Source organism: Scomber scombrus, chromosome 17, assembly GCF_963691925.1.
Source record: "Scomber scombrus chromosome 17, fScoSco1.1, whole genome shotgun sequence".
Lineage (NCBI taxonomy): Eukaryota > Metazoa > Chordata > Actinopteri > Scombriformes > Scombridae > Scomber > Scomber scombrus.
The window spans coordinates 27,250,524-27,275,381 of record NC_084986.1 but is presented as its reverse complement, the minus strand read 5'-3'; the positions used below and the strand labels follow the sequence as shown (position 1 = coordinate 27,275,381).

At 40.1% G+C, this 24,858-nt stretch overlaps 1 protein-coding gene across 3 annotated transcripts in view; it reads right to left on the bottom strand.

The window, feature by feature from the left end:
- enah (ENAH actin regulator) overlaps positions 1-24,658 on the bottom strand; it is a 62,488-nt gene extending 37,830 nt beyond the window's left edge. For all 3 annotated transcript variants that reach the window (XM_062437223.1, XM_062437224.1, XM_062437225.1), the window contains exons 1-2: positions 24,497-24,658; positions 19,977-20,154 (exon numbers count right to left, since the gene is read on the bottom strand). In XM_062437223.1, the coding sequence (XP_062293207.1) occupies positions 19,977-20,154; positions 24,497-24,628 (310 nt within the window). In that variant the 5' untranslated portion in view covers positions 24,629-24,658. The remainder of the gene's footprint in view (positions 1-19,976; positions 20,155-24,496) is intronic.
- Positions 24,659-24,858: the final 200 nt, after the last annotated feature.

Here is a 24,858-nt window from a genome sequence, read left to right as displayed (position 1 = left end):
AGCAGTTCCTGTGAAGACTGTTCACAGAAAGGTGTGTGGTTAATCTACAGAGTCTCAGAGGTAACCGGGACATTGTTTCTTCATGTTTCAATGCTGTGAGAACCACACATTGTATAAAAAGAAAGAGGTAGTTGTGTGTACACATCCAATCCCTTGTTTAGGCCAGAGGCAGGACAATAAGTTCAATGAAGTTCAATAGAGGAGCATTTGCATACTGGCTTTTGGGGGAAATGGCAATGTTTGACCCTGTCCTCAACATGGTGGAGGTGAGAAACCAAACAATTCATGATAGGACGCAATACAGAAACAAGATACAATCTACGGTCAACCCCTGTAAACCTGAAAAGTCATTTTAAAATGATTTGTTGTAATAAATATATTGTTAAAAAAGCAGCTGTCATGTTGGTCATTTGCCTATTAAAGATCCAGTAGGGTGGACATGTTGCTTTTTTCAGTCAAGACACTCAACACCACAAATGAAATTCCATAATTTTCCACTATATTTAGGTGGAGGCACAAATTAGTGACAGATATCTCAAAACCTGGACAAATCAAACTAAAACTATCTTGAACAGACAGCAAGTGTAGTCTGTGCTTGTGTGAGCATAGTCCTACAGGTAGCAAGAAGGTTCAATATGGGTTGAGAGGTTCAGTCTACTGATTAGTATATTGACAGAAAAGTAAGACAATGATAATCAAATAATAATAAAAAATTCCAAAAGTTCACCGGCTGCAGCTGCTTCAATATGAGCATTTGCTGCTTTTCTATGTTTTATATAATCAGAAACTGGATTTTGGACTTATGTAAATGATAAAAGTAACTTTCCCCCAGCTTTCCTCACAATCAAGAAAATAAATTGGCAGATGAATTAATAATTAAAGAAGTAGTCTTTCATATATTCACCAGTATACCAACACCAGTCTGTATGATCAATATGTGACAGCAGGTGGATGAAGACTGGACTTGGTAGATGGTGAAAAAGATGAAGTATGCACCAGTGGGATGAATGAGTGAGGGTTAAAGGACGGGGGTCGTTCTCCACCCATCCATTGTACTAGCAGAGAAACAACCTGTCATCACACCTGCCATCCATCTATGTTTGTAGAAGTGAGGAGCTGATGCTGTCACCCACAGAGAGGTCAAGGTGTTTCTCTGAGTGTGTGTCTGCACTGGATGAACATGTGTTGAGAGCGTTCCTATACACACCATGTTCATCCATCATCCAGCTGGAGATAACAGACTAAAAAGCACACAGGGGTTAGAAATAATTTATGAACTTCATCTTCTTGTTTTGCTGGACATTTTGAGCTGAAGCGGCTGACAGTATCATGAGTGCAGACATTTTTAGCATGTGTGGCTCTGGTGGAAATTGCACCCAGGAACATACGCTCTGCAGTCACACACAGAGAATGACTCCTGTGTGAAAAATGCAAAGGAGATTCCAACTGTCTTCACTCTGTCAAAGCTGACCTGGCTGGAAAATAAATAGTCCAGGTTTATTTAGACTGGTGAGCATAAGCTCTGATAGCTGGATTACAGCATTAGCTTCCACAAATCATATGTAACTTATGATGTCATGGCCTCAGAAGCTTGTTGTCGGGTAAAAATGACACAGTCTACAGCTCTTACGTGTGATTGGCTACAAACAGGAGAGGAAAAAAACATTTGATTTGAAATTCTATATTTTCCAAAGCATGTTAAAGTACATCTTATGTAGCCATAAGGTTAGGGTTAGGGTTATACAAGTGCTTTTGTAGCAGAGTTTGGGAATGTTCTGTCCTGATGGGTCTTTTGCTGCTTGGTCTTCCTCTCCTGATTCCCGCTGACCAAAGTGCTTCCAGTAGAAGGAGGAGTTGAAAAAACGCCTACGAGATCCATCAATAACCATTATTTTTAAAAGGTCATGGGAAATGAGCTTCCTGGCACACACGGACCTACCTAAAAATCTATCTGGCTTCCAGCTCTCTCTGTCAATTGTTATCTCCCTAACTCTGTTCTCTCTTTCTGCACCCTCACCTCTGTTCAGCTTCTTGTCCATGACCACGTTACTTTAAAACAACCTTACTGGGCGTCCATGTCCAGCGTCTCCTCCATGTTTCCTGTATCGTCAGAGAGTCCGGTTAACTCTCTAAAAAAGGCTAAATGCCAACCCCCCCCCCCCCAAAAAAAAATTACCTTGCCATTAATCTTAATTGTTGGCTGGTATTATGTCAGGGCTTAAAAACTCTACCAACACATTTAAAGACTTCTTAATACTTTCAAGGTTGTGTTTAATGGGATTCATGGAAGTCATGTCCTTGATTACACCTAGACTTCATCCTTTAAAAGTAGAGAAACAGAAGTGAAGTCATTTCATTAAAGCTACTGCTCTCTGTCATCCCGAGGCACAAGGATGAATTCAGATGCTGATTAGCAAGAATTAAGTCAAGTACTTTTAAGCAAATCCACTCATTTTTAGAAAACATATCTTATCATATTTTCTCAAATCCACAAATACTAAAGAGCCAAGGCCTCTGGGAACACTGTTAAATCATTTAGTTATGAAATGATGAGGGAATGTCTACATTTCTTGTATCGCAGGGTGATGAAATTAGTTGAGTTTATTTCTTTCCCTGAATGCAGTTTTTTGAGGTCGAGTTTAAAAAAAGTTGAAAAGTACCACTTAGAGAGAGAAATGAAAGCCTCAAATACAAAGAGTCAGATTCACACAGGATTTATATTGTCACAGGAGCTCTGTCTTGATCAAAGTACATTCATTAATATGTTAATTAGCACTGGTATTTGATGGTATTACAGAGAGATTTCTGTCTGTTCTGGTGTCCATCTCTGACTTTTCCAGTGTGCACATGTTGGGGGATTATTTTTGGGCTCGGGGGAGTCAGGATGTCTACAATAGCAGTAGGAGACTGACACCTCTGCCATCCTTGCCCAGCTACACATCTCCATCACGCCCCCTATGGATGATGACATTTGATTCCAACCTACTGCCCTGTGAATATCTGAGTGACATGGGAGGATGATCTGCAACCACTGTTAGAAGAGTTGGAGATTATATGTCAGTGACATAACCTGCAAACATGTACTTATTATAGTTAAAGATCTGCCCGGCAACAAGTGGGCTGACCTATCAGACGGCCTTGAAGGGTTAACGTAAACACTGGGGTATTTGCAGGGGTACGAGGGGAGGGAGAGGTTTGAGGTGACATGGGACAAACAACAACTGGGTCAAAAGCATCCTGACCTAACCAAATAAATATTAATAGAAGCCTCTCAAAGATTCCTAGAAGTGCAAGGCTGTTTGGGTTTTGATAGGACAGCTAAATCTTCCAATATGACAAGACTCAGTGCCAGTTATGAAACATGGTAACAAGAGGTCCTGCACTCATTTCAGTGCCGATCGTTTAAACGAGGAAAACAGCTTTATATTAGGAACTCCAGCTGAAATAATGATTTGATAAATTGATTCGTCGATAAACAGAAAATTCAACTACAACTACTTAAGAGTTACTTTTCATTTTAAAGTCAAGTACATTCAAGGAAATGTAACACAATCCTCAATGTGTAGACTGTAGGCTTTTAATCTCAATTATGTGAATCATTTTGGGGGGTTTGAACAGATATCACTTTGGACTCTGTGAACTTGGGATGGGAAAAAACTCACATAGATCAAATCATTGATTGTGTTCGGTAGATTAATCCAAAATAAGAGTAACTGTTGGTAATTCCTGTGTAAACTGCAAACTGTGATGGATTACTTGTGGATTAAAAATGTCCTGGTAATTGACTCTGTGACATCCAGTTTTCCCTTTGAAGTGGAAACATGTAGTTATTCTACTCTATCTGTCACTGTCACAGATATTTTGAATCTAGCTGTTCCAGCTGTTTTGACGTGTTCACTGTGTAAAATATACAAAGTCAAGATCTCATGTTTGATGGAAATGTTGGAGCTGGGTAATTCAGAAATACCAGGAGCTAAAGGATTGAATGACAATTGATAAAGGACACATTTGGGATGCACCAAGTTTACACTGTGAAATGTTACTTAAAGTCTGAAGATGTGACCAATGCCTGGATTCCAGATCAGGATTTGTTTACCAGACAGCATAACATAATCAGAGACCTTGCTACAAGATTGATTACCTCAGCACCGGTTCTCATGAGAACAACCATGAGGGGAAGTTGAACTGACCAAAGAATGGACAGCTGGCTCTCTCTTTAGCTGCTTTATTTCTAATATGACATATGAATAGGAGAATATGATATGTACGGAAATTCCTTTAGACAATGTTTTTTTATGGCTGCACTATTAAATAAAACAGAAACATTGTAGATGTACTGTGGATCATTTAATGCACATTTCCTGTGTTTTAGCCTGACCATATTTGGAATCTCGTCAGGATCTACAATTTAAAGTTCACTTCTGTAAGCTACAACAGAGTTTGGCTGTACAGCATGAGTTTGTGCTGACTGGTGTAGTTTATGTTAAGTAGATGGGTTAGGTTTAGATTGATTAGGTCAGAGTCATAGTTCAAATGTACCACGGTCAGATGCACAGGCTTCATTAATAAGAGGCTGCAGTAAATCAAAAACCTAAATAACAAGGATTGTTTTTAAGGAACTTATTACTCTTACAATCCTTCAAGGTGGCTTTGCTTGTGTTATGTGTGTGTGTGTGTGTGTGTGTGTGTGTGTGTGTGTGATAGAAGCATTGTATTTCCTTCAGTACACTGAAGATACATAATGTATTAGAGTTGGCACACTGAGAGAAGGCAGCAAAAAGACTGTCCGGAATGTTCCTGTTTAGCCTCTACCTCCACTTCCCCCATACGCATCATTTAGACACACACAACCAATACTGCCATGAATTATATATTACTGCATGACTCATCATCAGCTGGCCAAGCTAATGGTAAGAAACAAGACGAAGAGAGCATGAGACACACAGCCAGACAACAACAACAACAACAAAGAAGAGGAGCGTTGCAGACGGATGCAGCTTTCTCCACATTATCCTGAATACAAACAACGAAAGAAGAGAAAAGATGAAGATGAACTGTGGAGGAAATGAGGAGAGGAGCGCGGGAGAAAGGCAGCTGTGCACACATCTGCCTCATCAGCTTCTCTGGTGAAATTAATCTCAGATCATTTACAACTGCTAGTGAATGCTCAATAAATTGTGCCAGGCTCATTTTGCCAGCATGAAATGACAAGAGACAGCAGAGGATCATTTTAGATGGAGTGTGCTGGTAGTATATACTTCATCATCAGGGCTTAAAGAACAATTCATTGAGGTACTTCATCCGCCGGAGCATTCTTTAACTTGCCTCCAGCTTCTACAGATTTCCACAAATCACATGTAATCATGGCCAATGGCATGACATGCATGTAGATGGGTCAATGACGTATAAGGATTTAGAACAACTCAATTGTAGAATAATAAAAACAAGCATATCTAATGCAGTAGTTCAAACATTCAGAATGTTGTGTACCTGAAGATCTATATTATACATTTGAAATTAAGTGATTTTAGTGGGTTTTTCAAGATTAATTGGCACTGGCCTTTAAAAAGAGTCATGTGGTGCGACCATGATTCATCTTGAAATAAATTAATTTACTTAACATGCTTCACATCTTTTTTTTACAAGTTTTCAGTAATATAAAGTGTTTGGAAACAAAGTATTTGAATTTTTTTTTTTTTAAATCTTTGTAAATGATGATCTTTTATTTATATAAGATATTTCAAGATGAATCATGGTCGCACCACATGACTTTTTTTTCAGGCTAGTGCCAATTAATCTTGAAAAACCCATTAAAATCACTTTCAAATTGTAATATGAATTGTCAGGTACACAACATTCTGAATGTTTGAACTACTGCATTAGATATGCTTGTTTTTATTATTTAAAATTGAGTTGTTGAAAATCCTTATACGTCATTGACCCAGATATGTTTCATGGGTAGAGAATTACAAAACTTGCAATAGTGCCTTTTTTTTGATGGCATTACTTGCTTTGAAGTTTAGTAAACTACTGTGTTAACATGTTACTTTTGGATGTTTTTGTTCACATCTTTACAAAAGATGACATAGCAGATGAGATGGCTCAGTTATTGTTCTTCGCAAATTGTGGAAATGTTGGGAGAAATTATTTCCCAACTACTCAATAAAGTCTATTTTTCAAAGAGATCCATTAAAGGAGAAATATTTTTGTTTTGTATATAATACAACATCATAATCAAAAGGTATTTTACGGGAACGTGATCAGGCTGGATCATTTTGTGGTGGGATATTTAGGAGGATCAGTTTTATTACACCATTTTGGTTAGAACAAAAAGTCAGAACATTCCACACTGAGTGATAAAATCACAACTAATTTGTGGGAAAGCAATGGTAAGTTTGAGATTTTAGCATATGTGATGAATGATTTGCTGGAGACTGAACGATGGGAACCAAGAGAATCGTGTCTTTGGATGTATTTTCTGTCTCCAGCCAGAAAATGATGATAGCTTAAATCATGGCTCTGTCTTGGCTTTTAAACTGAAGTGTTTTATTTCCTCTTGAGTTTTGAAAAAGGTACGGAGGTCTGGGGTTTGGTAAGTGTGTCTGCAGTGATAACGAGCTTGTCACCACTTATACTGTAAGACAGAAAACACAGCACTGAGGCATGTTTCTCATTAGTATCCTTCCATAGTCTAGACTGAATAAGGAACCATCCATCTCAAGCATGCCAACATTTCAGTGGTATTTGTGGTATTTTTCTGCCACACATTCTTTCATTTTTTTGAAATGTATTTTTGGCATTACTGGTCTGTCTCGCAAAAATACAAGTACTGCCATTTAATCAAATACAACAATCCACCCTGACTCTGAGACATCGCCAGCCCCACACATAATCTCCATAGGCAGATTCTATGTTGTGAAATGATTAACAGTATCTGTAGTGATTGATCAAGGCCCTCAATGTTGCTATGAGCTCTCAGTTTGGACAGCTGGAGCATAACGACTGGTGTGGATTAAATAGACCGGATGCTTGAGCAGCCCTTACGGGTCGGACTCATCTCACTTTCGATGTCAATTTCTAGTTAATCCTGAATATTAAGTTCTCACTGATATGATTGATTTCCAACAGGGAACCAGTCCTCAAAAAGCACATAAGATGTACTGGAATTATTGAAAAAGTATTATGTGGGCAACAATTTAGAAGCCTAGAACCAAGCTGGTATTTACTTACTACTAGCCATGACATGCCTCCTAACATGCAGCTTAGAATGAACCGATTTCTTCTCAAGTTTGTTTTCTGTTAGCAGCTTCCCTTTTGTTGTTGTTTGCTTTTGATTCATTCTATTAAATTCCAGAGTTGAATTACCCGTCGCTCCATTGGTGACATATTTTTTGTTTTCTTTTGTACACTTGACTTGTTAACACACACACACACACAGCTGGAAAACACAAAGATCAGGAGACCATGGCAACTGTGGTCAGTCCTACCTCCAGCCGTCCTACAATGTTACTACATGTCAACTAGAGCTCAGTTTAACCAATGAAATTACAGGCTGGCTTGGTAGCCAATTAGAGGTCCCCATAGAGGCCTCGCTTCCGGCAGAGATGTGGCTTATGGGACAGAATGGTTAAACGTTTAAACACACAATGGTGCACACACTCATGGATTTTTAACTTGAATAATTACTTGTACAAGGAAGCAGTGGTGGAATATACACTATTCATGTGTGATATTCAGTTTAATTACATGACACTAGCTAGGGAGGAACTGATTCCACTGGCTCTCTCCTGAGACCAGCTCTGAAACCTAGACTCAACAGTACAGGCTGATACTCAGTGCTAATACATACTTTTTTCCTTTCACAATGTCTAATCCATATACCCCACAGTGTGGACTGAGATCATTCTTCCATGTTGAAGGTACAGGTAGCATGTGCTTGTTGCTACACAAATCATCTAAACTTTAAGAGATGCTCATACACTAACAACCTTTTTAAGCTCCTGCATTCAGATGGTCAAGAGGGTTTATTGTTCTGTATTCCCATTTTCATTTTTCAGTTTATTATGGTGAATTCAAAATGCTTCATCGAAACAAGGTGCCATAGTTGTTGAAGATTTTGAAAGTCAACCCAGAATTTCAACGTGAATTGATTTTATCTGCAGATCCTGCCCAGCAACGCACAGTGATTGGATGGTCATTAACATCTCACTTTAGGTTTTTAACTTATTTGTAGCCGTGTGGTTATTTTCGAGAACAGTTAAAGGTAGGGTATGTTATGTTGTTCAGAAGCACTTTATGTTATACTGTGTGAAATGGTCCTTCTATTATCATAGGTATCAATACATTATGACTTTAGAAAAAGGAACGGAAAAAATCAGACCTCTGTGACAGCAACAGGACTGATAAAACTCTGACCAATCCATGCTCTTCACACCGAAAAGCAAAAGCCAATCAGGTGCCTTCATGTCTAGTTCTGCATCCGCCCCCCTCTCTCCCTGCCTACTTCGCGCGTGCAGTCTTCACCTGTCGCTGTTGCCGGAAAAAAACAGCACACTTCTCTGCAGAACTACAGAGTTGGTGGGCGTGGCTTAGACGGACTCACTGATGGGAGGGGGAGCAGCGGGGTGGAACTTAGAGGAGGCAGGAGGAGGTGATATTTTCAAATCTTGCTAGCTCTCTTGCTAGCTTTACAACACTACATACCCTAGCTTTAATGTGACAATATTTTGAAAAAAAATATGTATTACTTGTATTGTATTCCTTGTCTCTAAAGAATTGTTTAAAAAAAAAAAAAAAAGAAAAGCCACATACCTTATCGTGCCCCAAATCTAAATTCATCATATAAAACACGGAAAAGAACAAATGTTTACATTGGATTTAGTGATGTTTGGTATGCCTGCATTGAAAATGATTTATCAAAATAAATTGTGAATTTAGCTTCTGTCAATGGAATGATCTATTTAACCGTTTCAGTACTGCATTACCTAAATGAAAAAAACTACATCTTCATGAATACTGTGCATTTCTGCGTAAAGTCGAACATGCTTGCTGTTAAGGAAATAGATACAGTACGATGTTGGAATACTGAGAAGCAAAAATGAACTAGCACGCAACCTTTCCCTTTTAAAAAGTCCTGTCAAGTCATTCCTACTCACTCCTCAGGATGATTTGAGCACGGCTGATCTTCTGTTGATCTCGGGGGAATGGGTGAACTCTTGCAGCAGAAGGCATGTCTGTGGATACTTCAGTGATTGCGGTTCAGCGGTTCCTCTGTCTACTGAAGCTACTACTAGACTTCTCTCTCTCTGAGTTATTCCTTCCTTTCTTCTTTTCTGATCCTCACTTTCCTCTCTCACTTTATTCTCTTACTCAGTCCTGTTGCACACACTTTCCTTTTCTCTCTTACCTGCTTGTTCTTTTAACACTCGTTTTCACTCACTTCTTGCCTCTCCTATTTCTTTCCGAGCCTTTCTTTCTAAATCGCACTTTGTCTTCTTCTCATTCCAGTGTCTGGAGTCTCTGCAGTTGTCCAGCTGTGCTGCAGTGTGTTATAGTCTGCTACTCTGCCAACCGGGGATGTGATGCCAGAGACCGTGAGCTCATCAAGAAAAAGAAAAGTGGGGCAGACGGACAAATGTGTGTGGGGAGGGGGCTCTGATGCAATGCTGGTCACGAGCTGTCATGATCCTGATAAACACAAACACATGCCAGACTGATGTCGTGCACTGTCAGCAGGGGTGTTGTACCCCTAAATGTTTACACTCTGATTTCACCCGTGTGACCTGCAAAAACAAACCCATTCTGTCCAGCCCACGTAGACTGTTTCTATGGGATGAGGAGAGTCTCTCTGCTCCTCTGGACCTCCAGCACTCTCTCAGGTTTCCACCCCTCCTCCTCCTCCTCCTTTTCTTCCTCACCACAAAGGTTTCATGAGATCGAGCACCACATGGCATACCGTTGGCAACGACCGCACAGACACTCAAAATAAATGATGATCCCCAGTTAGCGACTTTTCACAGATCTCCGTGGAGACAAACTTCTGCCAAGTCTGGCTCCGGCAGACAAATAGAGCAGAGAATTAGACTCTGCTTGTCTGATAAAGACCATTTGATGACTTTCATTCCATGATTTTCAGATCTATTCGACTCTATTAGGTGGAACGTAACTGTTATATTGACTCAAGTATAGTCCTTTAGCATTTCTATGTGCTTGGGCTTTACTTAAGTATTACAATGTTATACTAGTTTATAATTCTGTTTCATTTAAAGGGAAATGTAGTCCCTTTTTTTTCTTCTTTTAAAAAAAACCCAACATTTTTCATACTCTGTATAGTTGGTTACTGGCCAACGGTACATAAGGAATTCATCAATAATTATAATCTCATCCCATGATGCACCTCTCTCCTACTCCTCTTTATTGTTTCACATTTATGTTCCATTAATGCCAATTACTGACTTAACTTCTTCCCTGGAGTAAGTAAGTAAGTAAGTAAGTAAGTAAGTATGTATGTATGTATGTATGTATGTATGTATGTATGTATATAAAAAATGCTTGCAACTGCTGCCTTTTTTGAAGATGAACTACAAAATAACGAGTGTGAGTGCGCTAATAAAATCATAAAAATCACCCTAATTTAAAGCTTCCTTTATTTCTTCAGACAAAAACAAAGTTTTACTTTACAAATATTACAATACTTACAACTCTCTCTCTCTCTCTCTCTCTCTCTCTCTCTCTCTCTCTCTCTCTCTCTCTCTCTCTCTCTCTCTCTCTCTCTCTCTCTCTCTCTCTCTCTCTCTCTCTCTCTCTCTCTCTCTCTCTCTCTCTCTCTCTCTCTCTCTCTCTCTCTCTCTCTCTCTCTCTCTCTCTCTCTCAAAACCTCTTCAAAAATCATTTGATTCAGCAAAGAACTTGATCTAATTGATCACTTACAGCCTTGAGAAGAGATCAGTAATCAGAAAGGTGAGTGCAAACTGCATCAAACAGTTGCTCATCACACAACCACTGGACTGATCCAGGACAAGTTCATCAGCAACAAGTGAAGTAACAGATCAATGATTTCAGTCACCCATCTAGTAAAACTGCCAGAACATTCCCTGGTTTCAGCTTCACCAATGTGACGATTTAGACTGTTTGACTGTTGGATTAGACGGTCTGACAAAATAAGCAATTTGAAGACATCACATTAGGGATGTGAAACTGTGAGAGATTATTTTCAGTATAGTTTAGTGCGTAAAATGTACGAATTAATCAGAAAACACATGATTAATCAATCATTTCTAGTTGCAGCCCTTATTATGTGTGAAGTTCACCCACTCTGCTATACAGTATGTGTTTGTGGCCAAAGCATTATAAAGGCACACAGACAGAAAAGCACATACTGTATATAAGCTGCAGGGGTGCTGCACTTCATCCATTCCCACCGATAGATGAGGCAATCATGCTGCTGGTCACATTCCTCCTGCAGCCTTTTCAACACAAACTGCTTTTATAAGCAGCGAGTTGCTGGCAGTCCAACACCAGCACACAGGTCAGGCCAGGACACCGTTGTTTTTCTGAGCCTTTTTTTGACACGGCTTTGGTTTTTTTAAAAAAGCTGCTGAGGACGGGGATGGACATAGTGTACACTTCCTTAAACACTTCCTGTCCATCTCCTCCTCATTCTACCTTTATACATGTGATGCTGTTTCTGTTCTTCACCTCTTTTTCTTTTCTCCTCTGTTCCTCCTCCTCCCCCTCTCTCCGCTGTGACCCCGATGGGAGCGGATTACTGGCCAGACCACAACACAGACAGACGCCCGGCGGCCTGTGACCCATCCCTCCCCTCTCCTGATCCCCGTCCGTCCATCCTGCTCTACTTTAGCCTTTTTAGGGAGAAAATAGCAACACAGATAAAAAACAGTGACTGTGTCTTCATTTGTCCACGTGTGAGATCACAGTTTAGAGACGATGTCACGTTAAGAGAGTCAGAAGAGGAGAGCGCTCTCCCTCTGACTCGCACATGGTGATGAAGTGAGGACGTGGCTGCTCTCAAGTCATGTCAGAGCTGGTGATGAAAGAAATAAACACACACATAATGTATACACACACAAACTCCTGAAAGTCATCAAAACCATGAATGTGTGTCATGCAAAAAGGAGGCATACAGTACACACTCACACACACACACACACACACACACACACACACACACACTCACTCACACACACACACATACTTTTCAAGTGTCAGCCAAATCCACTTGGCTTCCCTCAGATGGAAACTATTCTGTGCTTTGTTCAATAGCTTCAGACATTCCTTCATATCTCTGATGAGTGCAAAGTCAAATAAAACTCCTCTAAAAGGTGCTGCGACACTAAGCTGCTTCTCTGCGTCAACCAAACAGACAACATACAATAGAAGCTGCCAACTTGTGCATTTTCCCCTCTTTTTTCTCTCTTTCAATAGCTGAAATTATGTAGAAGCGCTTCTTTGAATGCCCCAGTCACAACTGAACTTCAAAGAGGAATATCAAAGCGGCTGCGATTCCAGATTAAATGAGGCATTTACCAGAGAAAGAAATGAGTTTTATCTGCAAGATGACCTATCACAAGTGTACCCTTTTTATTCCTGCTTTTGTAGCATTTCTTTGCTGGATTGAACCATTGTGGAGGCAGATCAGAGAGAAGGAGATGACAGCAAAGGTTGTGGGTTGGTTTCCAAAAGCTACTGTATGAGCAGGTCTCTGGCAAAATGTAGCCAAACTAGCTCAGACGTAGCTGTAACTAGGGCTAGGCGATATGGGCAGAATCAAATATCAAAATATGTTTGACCAAATACCTCAATATTGATCTTTTGACAATATTGTAGGGATGACTATGGGTGTTTTTTGATAAATAATCATCAATAATGTGGATATAAAGACAAAGTGGATAAAGGCAGATAATAGAACAGCCTGTTAAGCTCAGAAAATGAAATTTCATTTTCAACACAATCATATTAAGATATTCAAAATCTAAGACGATATCTATAAAATATCACGATATTGATATAATATTGATTTAATGCCCAGCCCTAGCTGTAACGTGTCTGTCAGTAGACTGTGCTGCTTCTGTTCACCATCTTCAAACCCAGAACAAAAAGACAACTGAGCCCTCTAACCTCACACACACATTTACTGTAGGCTTGTTTGTCACAGTTGGAGACAGATTCACTGCAGCACAGAGCTGTACGGCTACATGAATCACGAAGCGTACACTGAGGGCTAAAACTAAATCTGCTGCTGTAGAGATATTTGCTCTTCACAGGAGCGGAGGAGGAGAGTAAGTAGCTCTTAATTAAACACCATTCTGTGATTTAAAAAAAAGTGTTGTTCCTCCTAATAACAGGCGCGCATACTTACAGTTTGTTCTGGTGGGGAATGTTCTTTTTTTTTCTTTTGCAAAGGTAATTTTCTATGTCTTTTTCTCTCATCTTTATCTGATTAATTCTTCTTGTGTTTACATTCTTACTCGCACCCCATACACATCTGACCAATGAGAGAAGAGAAAATCCTCACATGGCTTTCAGTCGGACAGTCGTTTTTTTAAAATCTTTTTGTTGAATGTTTGAAAAGAAATCGAAACAAGAAGACAATGCAACTCATCCACTGATGCGGATCACAGCAAATATACCCCAAGAGATCCATAGTGGATCCTCACCAAGAGTAAAGTGCAGGCCTCCAACACAATCTAAATCACATGTAAACGGCTTATTGAAGATGAGACATGATGCTCAGTGAGTGGCTACCATTACTGTACTCATCCAGCAGTTTATCCTGAGGACTGACTGCGGTATGGTATCTTATGATTTATATCTCCACTGATAATTGAGCTAGTGCAGCAGAGTGTGAACACTGTCTGGATTACTGTAAACAGTGGAAGATAAAAGCTTAGATAGCCAGTTTAGAGAAGTACACTGTGTAAATCAGCTGTTTATGTCCATGTGATCGCTCGAACCACAAAACGCATCAGCTTTTATGTTTTGCTTCCACGTGATCCTTCTGTCAAACACGTACATTCGATACGGTGAAGATGTTGGCGTTGAGCCCGAAAGGCCACAACACAGCTAAGACATGAAAAAAATCATTATATATACACACCGCATACGTCTAGAATGAGTTATCTGATTCCGACGCTATGTCATGCGGTGGGATTTTAACACCCACTGAGTGAGTGATGGAGGGTGAAGCCCGTGTGTCGGGAGGATTGTCAGGTCCAGATGCCTGCGACTGGAGCAGGCGCCACTGAGAGCAGCTGTCAGGACAGAAATACAGAAGCAAAACAGTGGGGTGAAAGGGGAAACGCTGTCACCTTCCCGTAGTTTCTGTATGCAGCTCACTGCACCGCTGAGAACGAGGGCCATGAGGAAGGAGGGAGGGGAAGAAAGGCAGTGTGTGAGATGAATTAGAAAGTGACAGAGAGAGGAAGCTGGGGGAGATCAAGTGAAGTAAAAAAAAAAAAAAAAGGGGGAAATGTTGGAGAAAAGACAAGGGAAGAAGAAGAGATGAGGTAGCATGGAAGGAGAAAATGAAGGGAGAAAATAATGGGAGAGAAGAATGGGAGTGTTTGGCAGTAACACTCTTCTTCCAACGTTAGTCCCTGACTAACTCATACTACAGAGTAGGGCTGTACATCTATACCTAGCATGTTTATTCTATTATCTAATACTATTCATTACACTGCCATTCAAAGTCCATTTAATGCAATTTAATTCAGCAGTGATTTTACATCGATTCATATCATACCTATTCATCAAGTAATGTGAGTAATTAGTTTTAAAAAGTATTAATGAATTTGATATTTTCAGTAAGTCTAGTATATGGGAGGAGGTCCTTGCAAAAAAGTAAAAAAAAAACTGTTCTTGGTTTAATTTACTACCTTCAACTGTGAAAAGTTAGAAGCCAGGCTGCTTGAAGTGGCTTCTAACGTAGCTTACTTTTCCATCTACAACCTAACCATCAGCCAACACGTAGGTGTGTGGTGCCACTGGAATATTAAACCATATCAAGATTTTAAGATTTCAACTTGAAACAATTCATTTTTTGGCCACTTGGGGGCAGCAAAAAGAAGCTGTGAACACAACTCTGTTATAAACACCTTTTAAGTTAATATGTTGAACAAAACACATCCAGCTGTTATGTTCTCTGTCCACCTGAAGAGTGTAAGTCCAATATTCACTCTGCTTTAAGCCCTGTTTGTGTTCTCCACCAACTCCTGACAGATATAAGTGGTTATTTAGCTGCTAAATGTTTCCACTATGTTTACCAGCTGGTCATTAAATGTGTTTGTTTGCTGTTTGGTGCTGGGCAGGTGGCTGAAAGTGAATTTTTATTGGATCTTTTTTGATGTAACCAACACTATGAGAACTGTGAGAGTGAACCAAAACAGTTCAGTTTCAGGGCTGAAAACAAAAACAATAAGTTGAAAGACACTAAAGAGCTACGTAGATGTTGGAAGAATGGTAAATGGACTGTACTCTTTTCTAGTCTTTTGACCACTAAAAGCACTTTTACACTACATGTCACATTCATCCATTAACACACATTCATACACTGATGACAAGAACTACCACACAGAGTCAACCTGCTCATCAGGAGGAGTTAACATTCACACACACATTCATACATCGTTGGCGCAGCCATCAGGAGTCATTTGGGACACAACATGTAGACCGGAGGAGCCGGAAATCAAACCTCCAATCTTCTGATTGGTGAACGATTCCTCTACCTCATGAGCCACAGTCGCCCGCACGAAGAAGCAGTCATGTGATCCATTGTTTATATAAAAATATTGATAATGGTTTAAGATGAGTATGTGATTGAGGAACATGATGCAGCTAGCAAGCAGGAGAGAGGAGCATCAGCACACACAGAAAGAGTTACCTGAAATGTTCAATTTATGACACATGGTTTAAACCCCGGTTACTGATTCATTTAAGATATATTTATAATGTATAAGGAATATATGATATAATAGACTGCACTTTTAGATTAAAATGTAGTTGCATGCAGTTGCAGTTTTGCCCGTTCTTATCATCAGAAATGAGATTTGTTTTTAGGCGTAAATAGAACGGGGGCAGAAAAAGAGGAGAACCCATTATCTTCTGATTCTAACTGGTTTTGATGACAGTGCACATTGTAAGCAAAACAAAGCATGCCTCTCACAGCTCTAAACAATTCTCCAATGAGTTACATTTTACTTTTATGTGGTCGAATGTGGGAGCACAAGTTCCCTTGAACTCTCTTTGAATGTCTTCTCTCCTCCTGTCTCTCTGATCCCCCCCCCCACCACACACACACACACACACACACACACACACACACACACACACACACACACACACACACACACACACACACACACACACACACACCAGAGCTGTTCACAAGTCATTTTTTACAAGTCCAAGTCAAGTCTCAAGTCTTTGAGCTAGAGTCCAAGTCAAGTCTCAAGTCTTTGAGGGTCAAGTCCAAGTCAAGTCTCAAGTCTCTGGTCAAGAGTCCGAGTCAAGTCTCAAGTCTCTCGCCAACACTAATTCAAATTCAAATTCTGACCTTAGAGCTGTACAATCCTTCATCCTGATCAGTTAGCCTTGCGAGCACCTGCCCATGTCTGTTTTTGTGGTGTGCTGTCACTGAAGTTTGTATGTATGTATCTGTTTGTATGTTGAGATGCCCTCTCCTGAAACTGTTACCAAATTTACCTTCAGCTATTACCTTGACCTAGACCTTGATATAGGACAGTATGAAAATGTATCAATTGTAGGTTCACTATAGAGAATCTACTGCAATGTGATGTGAAGAAACATACACTAAGAATTATTTCAATTCCATAACTGTATTTTCTTCAACAAAAAAATAATTATTTTAACAATGTTGTAAAATATAACAAAATGAACAAAACATGAACATCACAGAAACATTGCACTGCAGTTTAACACTGTGGTACAAACACATGTTCATTATTTTTTTCTCCAAGCTGCCTTTTATCTGCTGCTTAATACAACACACAGCAGGGAATGTGTGGGGATATTATAAAATATATATATATAAAATGACCATACTGTAGTTAACGCAACGTTGTGTTAATAATTAGTAGTGGCACTAAGCATGATAAGAGTTGCGGTGGTTTCCTGTCTGAGCTTTCAAAATAAAACCTTTGCTATTGTGCGCTTCTTATTATTATTAACAAACAAATTTGGGGCTTGTCAATTACAGGAGAAATGACGGGAGGGCGGCGGGAGATGGTTTCGAAATATGGGAGAACCAGGGAAAAACGGGAGTGTGAAGGCATTGTATCCAAACGTAATGGTCTGAGGCACTCCTGCTGAACTTATCGCACTCGCCATTGTCAATGTCTGATACTGAAGATGCGCGCTTCACACATGGCGCATGCGCGTGGCATGACGTTGGTGTTTACATCTAGCTCAGAGCCAGAGATCATACAAAAAGATGAATGACAGATAAATAATGAGAATAATAATAATAACATGAAATAAAGGTTGTTCGCGAGTCTCGAGCCTCGAGTCGAAGTCAAGTCTGAAGTCTTTTGAGGTCGAGTCCAAGTCGAGTCTGAAGTCACAGTTTAGTGAGACTTAAGTGCAACTCGAGTCCGAGTCGCGAGTCCGAGTCCCCAGCTCTGACACACACACACACACACACACACACACACACACACACACACACACACACAGACACTCATCTTTACACCATAAGCATGATGAGGCGCATTGGTATCAGGTTAATTAGTGGATGGGATTAGAGTGTGATGAGAGGCATGGCTTAGGGTGAGTGGAAGGGATGGGCACAACAGAGAGGAGAAGAGAGGAGAGGAGAGGAGAGGAGAGGAGAGGAGAGGAGAGGAGAGAGGATGGTGTGGGGCATGGCAGGTCATGTTGAGCAGCATCTGGATGCTGGGCTCACACAAACAAAAGGCGGTTGCAATTAAAACCTCTGCTTTGGCTTTGTTGGATTAAAAACTGAAAAGACAGAAAGTACCCTTGAGGACCCTTAAACTTGGTCACTGAAGATTAGTCTTCACTCCAAGTCGGAGCACAAATGCACTAAAAGATCTGCGCCGATCTGGGTAACAATGCCCCCCACCCCACCCTCCTCCCACTACATCCTAATGTAGATACACAGCTGGAGGACAGAGCTACGTAATGAGTGCATGTTTCAGAAAAAACCAAGGTCGTGGTGTACCGCTGAAGTTACAGCCAGGGAATATTTGTGGCATATTAAATAAGGACCTATGAATGTGCCTGTGTGTGTGATTAGAATACTGCAGCCTTCCTGATGCTCTGCATGTTAACCAGCAGCCTCTTGCCATGAGGTCCCTTTTATATTTGGATCTAGGGTTTTTTTTTTATAAATGATCTATAGCTGGCGGACGTGAGCATCAATTATTCCCAATGATGCTATAAATACAATAGTAGCATTAACTGCTTCTGAGCTCTCACTGTCAAATCTAAATGGCAATGGTGGAAGATTAAGAAAAGTAGAAACTGCAGCATTCCTTTCTCTCTGGTGAGCTGGCTGTGATAGATTACAACATTTCCCTCTAATCATTGTTTCTGGTAAACCTATTAGTAATGTACTGTAGCTCACTTAAAAACATTTTTTATTGTTGACATGTGTCTTTAATTATCTTCCATTTTTCAAGTAGTCTTCCGATCTCTGCGGGAAATATTGTATTCCCATGAATGAATCTCAGCTCCCCCTGTGTTTCCTCCCCCTGCTGTTCAGTTTACCGACAATGATGCTACTGCAAACTGCAGGAACGCTTTCAGTTCAATGCTCAATTATTAGATACATTTAAATACCTCAAACCTTTGGTGCAAAAGTCCCGACCTTGTGTTCTGTTGCTACAATCTCTGTTATAATCTCACAAGATAACTGCAGAGAAACACAGCTCATCTGCTGCTCTGTAGGGACAGTTGGATATTCTAGATAATATCCCAACAGGATCATCAAAATGTTGTTCATGGTGTTCACAATGTGCCTGGATCAATGTGTCATACCCACATGCTTCAAGAAGTCCACCAAAACCAGATCAGAATGCCTGAAGGACCACTGCCCAGTGGCCTCTGTAGTCATGACATGTTCTAGGATTACATCTGCTCCTCATTACCCGGCACACAAAAGACACCATAGCACACATCCTCTACACTACACCCTATCTCACCTGGAAATGAAGTGGCATTATATGAGATTGCTGTGTAGTTCATTGTTTTAACCCCATAGTTCCCTCCAGGCTTGTCACAACACTCGAGGACCTGGGATTAGACAACTCACTGTCCCTGTGGATCCTTGACTTCCTAGCAGGTGCTGATGGTAGGTGGATACACTTCTTTTACCCTCATGTTTAACACCAGAGCACCCCAAGGCTGTGTTCTGAGCCCTCTGCTGTACTTCCTCTACACTTGCTTGTGTGCCTGATCACAGATAACAATGAGAAGGTCCACCCGAAGGACGGAGAGTTGGTGACCCACTGGTGTCAGGACAACAACTTACTCTTCAAAGTCAGCAAGACTTACTTGATAATGGACTTTGGACATTTGTTGCATGTCATCCCCTCTCTCCCTATGTTTGTATGTCATGTCTTAAGGTATTAAGAGAAGAAAAGAAAAACATATTGAGAACAACTGGCAGGATTTTCTCCAGACTCCAAGTTTGAACTTCTTCAAACAGATACTGGTACAAGAGTCTTAATGAGTATTCCTGCCTTATCAATGGTATCCAATTCTAATGCTGCATGCAGAAATTAATGATATAATAAGTAATGATTTCCACTGGAGGACTGGTTTGACTAGCTGTCCCAACCTGTGACTAGAGCCCATAAGTCAACATAGCTTTGTGTTTGTTTTCACAGGTTGAGAACTGGTTTCTACCACAGAGAGACCGACAGGAAACAATGTATTACACGGTTGTGGAACAGCACATGCAGCACGCAGCAGTGTACCTGTGTCCTGGGAGTTGAGAACCTCCAGGGCGTGCATCATGGCACTGGCAAACACGTTAGCGTCCTCCTTACTGCCAAAGTTTAGACCGTAGACCTGCCGGGCATCACGCCACTGGTGGAAGGTCTGCGTGGCCTGGTTGTACTTCAGCCCCTTGGGAATGGCACAGTTGATCACCACCTGGAGACGTCCAAGATAAAAGACAAAAAGGACAGAAAAAAAGGAAATGTGATTGTGATTGATGAGATAAAGTGTTCATGATTTGCCTTCATCTCAGGAAGTATAGCTATGCTTCTGTACTGCTGGCAGTTTAGGTTGACAGAATATAGCGTTCTGAATCAGGTTTGGAAAAGTGTATGTGACAGCATGTTGCTGGCCAACCTGAGATTTATGGTCTTATAACACAAATACAGAAGTGTCGTGGTCTCATGTGGTCTCATGTGGTCTATCGGTCACACACACTCTCAATCATGGCACTGAAAACTGAGATGATTCAAAAAAACGCCTATAAAATCCCCTCAGTCCAATTAAACACAATTTGACAACAATGAGACACTGGAGTCTGTTAGGTGGTAAAAAGGTGATTTTGACCTGCTTGTAAAATGACTTTACAGTCCTCTTACTCTGTGTTTAAGGTGCTTTCAATACTAACATCAGGGTTTTTACTGTTCTGGGCAAACAGCCAAGTAGAAAAACGCCTCAAGCTACTCCTCAGTGAGTTACTGAGACAGAAGTGGGTCTCTAAGCACGAACCCCAGAACCTGATGGACTGTGACAAGAGCAGACTTTCCATCCTCCGTACACAGAATTTTAAAAAGCAGTTTTAATTGAAGGATCTTAATTTACGTCATAATCAGTGATTTTTTTTTTGTTGGCACCGTGAAATGTGGGAATGATGTACAACACGCACACACGCACATCATTTTGTCAGTGTTCATCTGATATAGCTGAAATACCCTGAAAAGATGTGTAATGCTGTTTAATCTCATAATCACTGTGTCATCTCACGTCCAAACTAATAACAGGCTGAATTTAAAACATTCCCCAACAGGGACAAAGCTTATCTTTATCAGGGTTGGTCAACATTTCAGAATCCTGATGGTAAGACTGAGGGATTAAACTGCACTTCACAGAGGTCATATTTCTCCTGAAGGCACAATATTGCTTTTGCTAATAAACAGCTCAACTAGCACTCAAACCTGTAACTAATCTGCTACTTTATGGAAAAACAAAGTCAAGATTTATTTTAACCAGTCAGTGAATAAACTAGTGTCAATTTCTGTAATTATCCATTATTATTCTGCCTCTCTGGCAGGCGGGGATGATTATCGTTGATGGACCAGGTAATAAAACAAACATCCGTTAAACGTGAGAAGAAATGGAGCTGGTGTCATTTAGAGTAGATTATTGGAGATGTCAGCAAATTAAACAAATACAGGAAATGTGCATCTTATGAAAAAGCGGAGACCTAACAATCAGTCTGGAGCTTGTTATTAGTTATAAAGATCACACTTCTTCTATTGTTTGTGATTTGGGGAACAAAGAAGGATACAAATTCTCAAAAAGTGTTCAGGTTGTTTTATTACTGCAGCAGCAGAGAGAACCAGGACTTAACATACAGTAAGACAGACTTTTATTAGAGTGAGGGATTTATTCTTATTTTATCTTTTTTTAAAGGATGTTTTCTTCATGTTATCATTTCCTTTGTATTTATCAGGCCCAAGGACCTTTGTCCAATAAGCTCAGTAAGCAGTTTTGCTTTAGTTATAATCTATAAATGAATTTCAAAATAGAAATAGTGAAGGAGTCATGCCCATGACCCATGAGGGGCAGTAGGTGCTAATTAGGGTTCCAAGGCGCAGAACGACTTTTATCATCTTTTTCAGTAAAATGTTTGTAATCATTGAACCTTTTTACCATCACAAGTAAAAGCACAATCACAACTTCAAGATTTCACTACACAAGTGAAACAATGACTTACACAACCACAAAGATGTGAACACTAAGTCACTTTAGATTGGATTCATTTGTTAGATCTATGCTGTAAACCAGGTTCAACCATGGGGCACTTTTTGCAGGATTATAATAATATAAACTAAAATTAAAAAAAAAAAAAAAAAGTATGGTTATTTGAAAGTACTGTTACTGTTATCTTGTAAGAAAATGGCATGGTCACACCTTTTCTGTGAGCTATTTGTGTTTGTGGAGAACAATCTGTTCTGGTCTGACGGGTTCAAGTTCAAATGTAATATCTGGTAGTTTTACTAACTTCATTTCAGAGCCATGTGTTGTTCAAACAGCACATCGTTTGAATGCTTCTCCTGGTGTGGAGGCAGTGTTAGATGTAACAAGATTATATTTGTTGGGACTTACACAAGCTTTTATTTTATCAGTAAAGGTGTGAAAAATGATGTAAAACTTTTGAATTCAACGTTCATAAGGGGGTGCTGTATTTTTGTTGGAGGGCCAAATTGGGTCAATGAGACACCCTGTATACATCACATCTGTTACATTGCTTTCATATGTATCTAACAATGTACTATTAGGCCCCTATTAAAAAAAAGAAGCCTTTATTTGAGAATTTATGGTAAGACAGAAGACAGAGGACAGAGGAGTTAAGAATGAGGAGAAAGAAGCATCATGACTTATCCTGCTCCCTCCCTGCAGCCTCACAGGAAAACTAAGACAATAAAACAGAGAGGATTGTGGGATTGCTGAGGCAGTGCGTACTGCCCTATGGGAGGGAATCGCTCACATGCTGTCATCACACACACACACACACACACACACACACACACACACACACACACACACACACATACACATACACATACACATACACACACACACACACACACACACACACACACACACACACACACACAGTATCTTCAGGACGTCCCCATCCACTCATTATCCTTTTCCTTCCAACATCTACTTGCTTGAGTCCTGCTTGAGATGCTCCCACTGTGTAGAAACGGAGGATTTGTGCTTGCCATCACACACACTCTGAGCTTCTTCCTGCATCTCCCAGCATTTTGCTGTGCATGTGTGAGCATGTTCATACAGTATATGAGCCTCTGCTTCGGTGTATGTAGAATAAGAGCTCAGCAGTCGGTGGGATGTACTGAGAAGTTGGGGAGTTGAGAAGAAAACAGTTGAAGACTCAGGAAGAAGGTTGAGTGGAAGGTCAGGTTACACGTGTACGTTTGTTTCTACATGATTTCGAAGAATGTTGGTGTGTAACTCGACTTCTACCATTTTTCTTCTTCGTGTCAGTTCCCTTTCCAAAATGTTCCAGCACTGAATGAAGAAGACACATTGTCTGTGTACTTTAACAAGCAGATGGCAACAAAACACACAGTCATTTCTCTCATGACTCTTACAAGTGACTGAATAAGAGTCATGAGCAGGAGATAAAAAGGCAATTACACAAAGATTCTTCTTCTCTTTGGCTCTGGCTCTTTAACTTTGTCCTTAGCTGCTGCTGACAAATGAATAGTCTTTAAACTGTGTGAGTTGTGAATTAGATTGAACAAGTTTTCACGTCAATATGAATTATTTGCAGGGTTTTGACAACCTGTAATATGTGATGAATACTCGTAGATAGAACATCGCTGGATAAATGTTATCATGTGTTATAGTCACTACTTGTACTCACCACAGGATTCTCTGACCATGTAGTCATATGTTGACATCACTGGAGACATACAACTGAATATTTTGATATACCATATTTGGTAACAGTATGCTCCAACACTTTTTATAAAGTTAGAAGTCCTCTCTTTGTTTGGAGTGGAGCGCTGTTTCTTCCTAACTCATCACATTGCACACAGTCCATGTTCAACATGTTCAGTCTGCTGTATGGGTGGCCACTTTATAATGACTATATATCACACATATACAGAGGGTTGGATGGATGTTAGGACTGCAAAGTGATTACAAGCTAATTCCAATATTGAGAAAGCTTTTCTAGTCTGTCAGCTGTTGTATGTGTCAGTTTTAGAATAAGTTACAAATATAAAAACATCGTTTTTCTATTATAAGTGGTTGAGAATTATTATTGAAGAACAGGATAAGTCAACAGCAATGCTAGTAGCTTTGTGAAGCTGTATCAAGGCTCAGCAGTGCTTTGGATACAATACTAATGTTTGCATGCTAACAATGATGATGGAAGATCACTGAATTGAAACAATTTTAAAAAAAACTTTGTGGTAATCCATTCAACAGTTATGTTGAGTTACAGATGTTTCCATTATGTGTTGTGTTTCTATTTTTGGTGGTGGGTAAACCTTTGTGTTTATGAGTGATTACTGATTGTTTCTAACCAAAACTTAACCAGCAGTACTTTCTAATCAGTTAAAACAAAAGTCAGCTGATTGACAAAATGTCTATTTAAAGGCATAATCTCCATTTATGACTGTTATTCCAAAACTCGCCCTGTTTTGTAGAAAAGGAAAGTATTGAAGTCAAACCCTATTCTTTAGAGACCAGCCAGCCCCTCCTCATCTCATCCACTGACCTGATGATCTTGGATCTTGCGCCCCACCACACGGAAAGCGTTGTTGCCTGTGTGGTGGTAGATGTGGACTCTGCTGAAGCCCGTGGAGCCGCCGGCTGGGACCCACTTCTTATTGGCATCGTCATACACCATGACAGCGGCTCGCGCCTGGCAGATACTCTGTTCACTGTGGAGACACGAGACACAAATACAGAAAATGTCATTTTACATCTAGTTCCTTCAGCCAAACAATCTGATTGGACAGACACATGCATTGTTTGCTTTACTGATCCCAAATCGTGTTGTTCAACTTGCTTTTTTTTAATCATTTTGTGGGCTTTTCTTTTGGAAGACTTTTCAAAGTTAAGACATTAAATTCCTAA